This window comes from Octopus bimaculoides, chromosome 1, assembly GCF_001194135.2.
Source record: "Octopus bimaculoides isolate UCB-OBI-ISO-001 chromosome 1, ASM119413v2, whole genome shotgun sequence".
NCBI lineage: Eukaryota > Metazoa > Mollusca > Cephalopoda > Octopoda > Octopodidae > Octopus > Octopus bimaculoides.
Window position 1 is genome coordinate 71,639,537 of NC_068981.1, and position 6,513 is coordinate 71,646,049.

At 33.3% G+C, this 6,513-nt stretch overlaps 1 protein-coding gene across 2 annotated transcripts in view; it reads right to left on the reverse strand.

Annotated features, from left to right (window-relative positions):
- Positions 1–342: 342 nt before the first annotated feature.
- LOC106879039 (aminopeptidase NAALADL1) overlaps positions 343–6,513 on the reverse strand; it is a 36,274-nt gene continuing 30,103 nt past the window's right edge. For both annotated transcript variants that reach the window (XM_014928451.2, XM_014928449.2), the window contains exons 9-12: positions 5,591–5,776; positions 4,345–4,552; positions 1,973–2,153; positions 343–1,390 (exon numbers count right to left, since the gene is read on the reverse strand). In XM_014928451.2, coding sequence (XP_014783937.1) covers positions 1,243–1,390; positions 1,973–2,153; positions 4,345–4,552; positions 5,591–5,776 — 723 coding nt within the window. In that variant the 3' untranslated portion in view covers positions 343–1,242. The remainder of the gene's footprint in view (positions 1,391–1,972; positions 2,154–4,344; positions 4,553–5,590; positions 5,777–6,513) is intronic.

Below are 6,513 nucleotides of genomic sequence, written 5' to 3' on the forward strand. Positions count from 1 at the left end.
TTGTCTCTTAATGATCACTCTTTGTTTCTTTAAGTTTAGATAACTTTACTCCTCTGTGTCTTGGACTTTAAAATAATTCCATTATAAAATAAAATGCATTAAAAATACTTTTTAACATTATTTCTAGCGTTATCTTGAGTTATTTTGTTTTGAATCTGCATTTACATGTTAAACTTCCACTCCAATTATTACCAGTCAACAGTGAGAAAGTCATTGAAGTATAGATTGCTTGTCAGATGCTCTACATCATGCCAGACTTCATGACAATATTTTTAATACACACATAATTTGTATAACAAAGTCATTTTTCTAACATATGCCAAGCATTAAAAACAGAATCAGTTTTAAAATGCAAATATATTTAATGTTTAGAAAAAGATATACAATACATATTTTAAAACATTATTACAAAAAGTAAATTATTTTTTTTTAAGAATGAAAACTTGAATAAAGCAAAGATTATAGTTCTTTAAAAAAATTATACAGGACTTCAAAAGCAAGAATTTAGTTCTTAATTCTCGAAATAGGTTTTATAATAAAAAAAATCAGATTCTCTTTTCAGATCTATTGGGTGCATGAATGATTTAAAAATTCCTGTTTTAGAGAAAAGAATTTAGAATTATACAAGTCCCATTATATGAGACTTAATACCTGCATTAAGACCCATATATTATAACACATAAAACATACAATAACATTACAAAATGCTGTCTCGATATTTCTTTAAGGCACATATTTAAATTTCAAGCCAGTGAATCCTGAAAGTCTTGACTTGATATGCAGAGGATACATTAATTCCACCACACTAATGAGACAATGTTAAACTGTATGATGTTCAGTTTTATAGCTGGTATCATTCGAAATCACAGCTACACAAAATATGGTAGCATTACTACGAAAGGATTTTATGCAAAATGATATAAATCATAAACTTTTGAACTGCATCCAACATATTTCAATTACTTCTTGACATTAAAATAAGATCTTTAATTTTAATATTTAAACTTTTGGTGTGATGCAGGTGATCATGTTTTCTGTTTTGTTCATTACAGAAATGAAGGTCAACACTAAAATATAACTTGGATTTTTAGCAATCAGATTCAAGTATTCACTTCTGTTTCAGAATCGATTTGCATTGTCTTATGTCATAAGCCAGTTAAAGATGAAGGGTGAGGCAAATAGATATATTGCATTTAGGAATAAGACTAAATGCCTGCACTAGAATAAAAAGGAATTAAGTTCTCAGTTGGTGAGAGTATTCCAAGCTTGATATAAACGAGTTGTAATGGCCTCTAGAACTGGTTGGGTGCAATGAATAGCCGTGGAACCAGTTTTCAGAGAAGGTGCCAAAGATAGCAGAGATTCCAGAGTGGTAGAAGTATCATTCAACCTGAAAAAATAAATTTGATAATGCACTTAAAAGAAAATAGCTTTCAAGTATTCATAGACATATGTACATTTTAGTATACAATTTTTATAGTTTCTATGCAAAAAATTTACACAAGCTGTTGAATCTATGCTGTCAGTGACTCTAAAAAGTGAACATCACACTGCTTTATTTAATCTAGGAGGCTGGTAAATAGTTTTATTCCTACTAGTAAGAAAGAAGGTAATTCAAAACTAATTGTTACCATTTGATTTTAATAGTATGTGAATTTCCAAAATTGTAGAAATCCTTTAGATCAAAGTGTATAATACAAAATATACTTATACAAGCATATAAGTAAATACAAATCTTGGAATGCTTTGGTTTTGGTAACGTTGAAGAATTTGTCTTTATGTTTTTAGTTCCCCACTCATAACTGAGTATGGTTATCTTGATGTTGTAATGTAAGGTAGAATGGTTTTAGAAAAGGTTAAAGGTGAAACAGTTCTATATCACAATCACCAAAGATTTCCTTCTCACCACTAACTATTTAAACATGTTAAAAAAAAGAAAAAGAAAAAGAACAAAATGAATTATTTAGAATACCTGGTGAGTGGAGCCAATATTTTATGCAATGCCAATGATTCCTGTTGACAATCTTTTTTTAACCACTGGCCATGTGATGATTTTTTATTCTTTGGTGGAATATTTGAATGTTTAAAAGCTGCTGGATGATTGATAGTACCAACTAAGGACAACATTTCTGACATAGCATCACTAAGGGCATCTGAAAAGAAACAGTTTAAAGTTACTCAACCAAACCAGTTATTGTTCCACTTTTATAAAAATGAAGTTAAGAAAGATGTGGAAGAGGGAGACCCAGGAAGACATGGGACGGAATATCGAAAGCTGATTGCAAGATACTGAGCTTTATGAAAAGACAGATATCTGGCACATTGCTGTACTCATGAAGGACTGTCCGCCATAGCAGAACTGATACCACTGCTAGTGCCACATAAAAAGCAGCCAGTACACTTTGTGGAGTGGTTTGGCATTAGGAAGGATATCCAGCTATAGAAGCCATGTCAAAACAGACAATGGAGCCTTTCTTATAAACATTAGCCTAGTACCAATATAAGAAATCCTTGTTTTAGAATGTTTGTGAAGTAGTGCATGGTAAAATTTACATATACGCACATGGATGTTGAAAAACTGAACAGCTTCAATTTAACTCATCAATATTATCAAAGCGAAACACAGGTCATAAACAGTTCTTAACACAAAGATAGCTAAATTAACCCTTTTTGCACCAGCTTGCCTGAGACCGCTCCTGGTTCTATAGTTTTAAAGTGAACTAAGTTAAACTAAACACCAGCTTAATAACAACAAAATTAGTTTACAAAATATTTTTAAAATGACAATTATTTTACAAAGTATTTTCAAAATTAATTGAAACACAGTGACAAAAGAGTTTATACCTACACATATATTATGGTCTTCACAGTGAAATAATTTCTTTATTTAATACAATCAGAATGGATATAAAAATATATGTGGGGAGGGGAAACTAGAGGATATTTGGTAACTATTTGGGGCCCTAATTAAAATCAATAATGTTGAAGTAGGGATGTTTTTGCAATGTGTAACTGTATTTAAGATCCTGTCTTAATATTAGCTTACACTTAAAGATGGCAAGCAGGCAGAATCACTACTGTGCTGAGCAAATTGCTTAGCAGCATTTCGTCTGTTTTTATGTTCCGAATTAAAATGCCGCCAAGGTTGACTTTGCCTTCCATCCTTAAGAAGCCGATGAAGTAAGTACCAGTTGAATACTGGGGTTGATGTAATTGACTCACCCTTCCTCTGAAACTGCTGGCCTTGTGCCAAAATTTGAAACCAATATTAACTCACACCTCATACATTCCTTTCTGAGAAGTGAATGTGGTAAAAAAAAAAATAATCAGTCTTCAGCAATGACTTAATATTAAAATGTTCTATTACAAGTCTAGGAAACACAAGCACTATAACCCACACATATACATATGATGGACTTTTAGTATCAACCTACCAAATTTACTCACAGGGTTTTGGCCAACCCAAAAGTGTAGCAGAAGGCATTTGCCTAAGGTACTTTGCAGTGGGACTGAACCCAAAATAACATGGTTCAGAAGTGAACTTCTTTCCCACATGTCCATTTTACAAATAACTGATTTAATTTGGTGTCAGATAGATGAAGTAACATATTAAAGGCATCTAAGTCAGATATTTCAGTCTTCCAGCTAACCTGCAGCAGCAAACAGGAAATCACTCCCTTGTTCAGTAATGAGATCCTGATATTAGCTAAATCACATCTGGTGTAGTTCAGTCTCAGCAAGACACCATCAATAATTTCCTCATCACTCCTTCGTGCTGAAGTGGTGATGTTTTGCTTTTCTGACAAGTCCTAATAAGATCAGAATATGTCCTAGGTTATTTCCTTTACTGGCTAGAATAATAATAATAATATTTCGGATGTGTATTTGGTGGGCAAGATTCTTGATGTGAATACGTGTGTTGAAAGAGATACTATTAAACCTTGGGAGAGGCATTATGCATGTGTTTATTACCAGCATAATGCCTCTCCCAAGGTTTAATAATAATAATAATAATAATAATAATAATAATATCAGTCATTGTATATTGTTTTTCCCTCATTGCATGAATATTTCAAATTAGCCTTTTAATATTCACTTCATTAAATATGGTATCCTATAATCTTTAATATTTATGGAGGAATATGATTTTACTATGTTCAATTATGAAGTGAAACAAGTGAATTTGATCTCAATTTAGAACTAAATTAACTAGTATTGACAAACAACATGAAGTAATCATCTTCTGAACAATAATAAAAGCAGCAACTATATTAATTATTTTTTAACATTTTCATTTTAAGATGGTGTATGAATACGTGTGTACATGCAAAGAACAAAACTTACTAAATGAAAGAGTTTGAAAAGTACGGCATTTCTCGACAAGAGAACCAACTTGTTGTTCAACAGCAGTCACTAGGTCTACCAGGCTGTAAGCATTCCTCCCTACGCCATCAGATAAACTCAACAATACAAGGGAGCTAACTCGAGCTACCGCCATATGGTAGCGAAAATGATGCCTGCTATCAGGTTCTGTTTTTATCTCCTTCGGCTTCTGCAGGAAAAAAACAAAAACAAAAAAAAAATATCAATATATATTTCCATATTATTGCTATACTCAGGAGAGAGTGAGTAATTTAAATATTGAGGCAACATATTTACAAAGCAATAAACCTTATTTTGCAAGTAAATTCTAAAATAGGTTGTTGAGTCAATAACAACCAAACATTTAAAGAACAGTCTTGATAAATATTTGAAGAACATTTAATTTGAAATACTCTTCTGATATGAAAAATCAACATCTTTAGACTTCTAACATTCAGAGGAAACAATAAAGTAACAGTCGAAAACATTGAGATGATTGTTGAGCTTAAATTAGCTCGCTCCGCCTCGCACGGGGTCGCGATGCGACGACCGCGACCCCGTGCGGCAGGAGTTCGGCCGGCGGCAAACGGTCAACTCGGAACTGGTACGGACTGGGGGAAATGGCAGATCCAAAGTAGTATTTTAAGGATCCATGAAAAAATACGACTTTGGACGTATTTATTGCAAGACATAGTTAGGTAATTTTTTCTGACGTTTTACATAGTTCAACCTGCAAAAGTTAAATGTATGAAAAACAAAATAGGAATTTTGAAAGAAGTATATCTATAAAACTAGTTTTCAAACGTCGAATAGCTAAGGGGTTCACCAGAATAAAATGGTAATCATAGGGATCCATAGATAAAAAAAATGGCTGAGAACCATGAGTTAAAATATGATAGAGGATCAGAAATATATGTCTTGCAATAGAGGAGATACATAACTACCCCAGTTGGTGGGTGGGGTGGGGAAGAAAGGATGGTAAAGCTGTGTCAGGGCACACACCCAAAGTTACAGGGATGGATATATAAATGAAGTGGTAGAGAGGATTGGATAGGATGAGTGGGCAGGTGAGCTTGCAAGAGTGCAAAAAAAGAGTGGATCCAGTGAGTGAATATGACTGGAAAGGAGAGGAGTTAGGAAGATGAGTTGCATGGAAGAGAAATATTTGTTCTAAGAATATGTCGTCTTTTAAGAGACAAAAGAAAAATTCATGTAACTCAAAAAATACCTTAGCAGTTTCAGGTGCATATTTACAAGTGAACTGAATACTGGGCAGCCATTTACTCATAATTTCAGTGTGTGTATCACTTAATGGCATTAATATACCATTTGAAGTTAAAGGAAGTGGAAGTTTGGGTTTCTGGTAGAAAGTGGTAGCCAATATACTCAGTTCTCTTTCATCAGGATCAGGAACCTGAAATAGAAATTAATTCAGAATGTGATAATAAAGTTGTTTCAGTTCTAACCATTGAAATACATAAAATGTTCTGTCAATAAAGAAGAAAAAAAAACCATTCAGTATATTAAGATACTGTTAAAACTGTAACTGTGGTTTTTATTTGGACTTTGGGCACTAGACTAATAAATATAACCCACTAGATTCCAGCAAAGAAGGAAAAGAACTTGTAACTTGCTTTACTTGTGTAAGCATTATATTATAACAATCTGCAAGAATGTGAAACTGTTCATTAGACAACAAAGCTGGTATTATTTGATTCTTTCACCTGCACGATTTTCACTAAGGTAAAGAAGAAAAAAAAAAAACTCAGATTTTTTTGTGTGGAATCAAGTACCCTGACCTCCTAATATGCTGCAAACCCCTTACTTTTGTTTGGAAAAAAAAAAGCGGGGTACCAGACTGCCCTCATATCCTGGAATCATTGAAAAAATTTTTTTTTTCATTGAATGTATTCCGGTGACCTCCTAATAGGCTACAAAACCATTTTTGGGGTCCAGAAAACGGGATGGGGTGAGGTGGAAGCCTCGGAAATTTTATCCCCCACCCCCATTGATCTTTTCACCCGCATGATTTTCACCCGCATGATTTTCACTAAGAAAAAAAAACTCAGATTTTTTGCATGGAATTAAGCACCTTGACCTCCTAATATGCTGCAAACCCCTTACTTTTGTTTGGAAAAAAAAAAGCGGGGT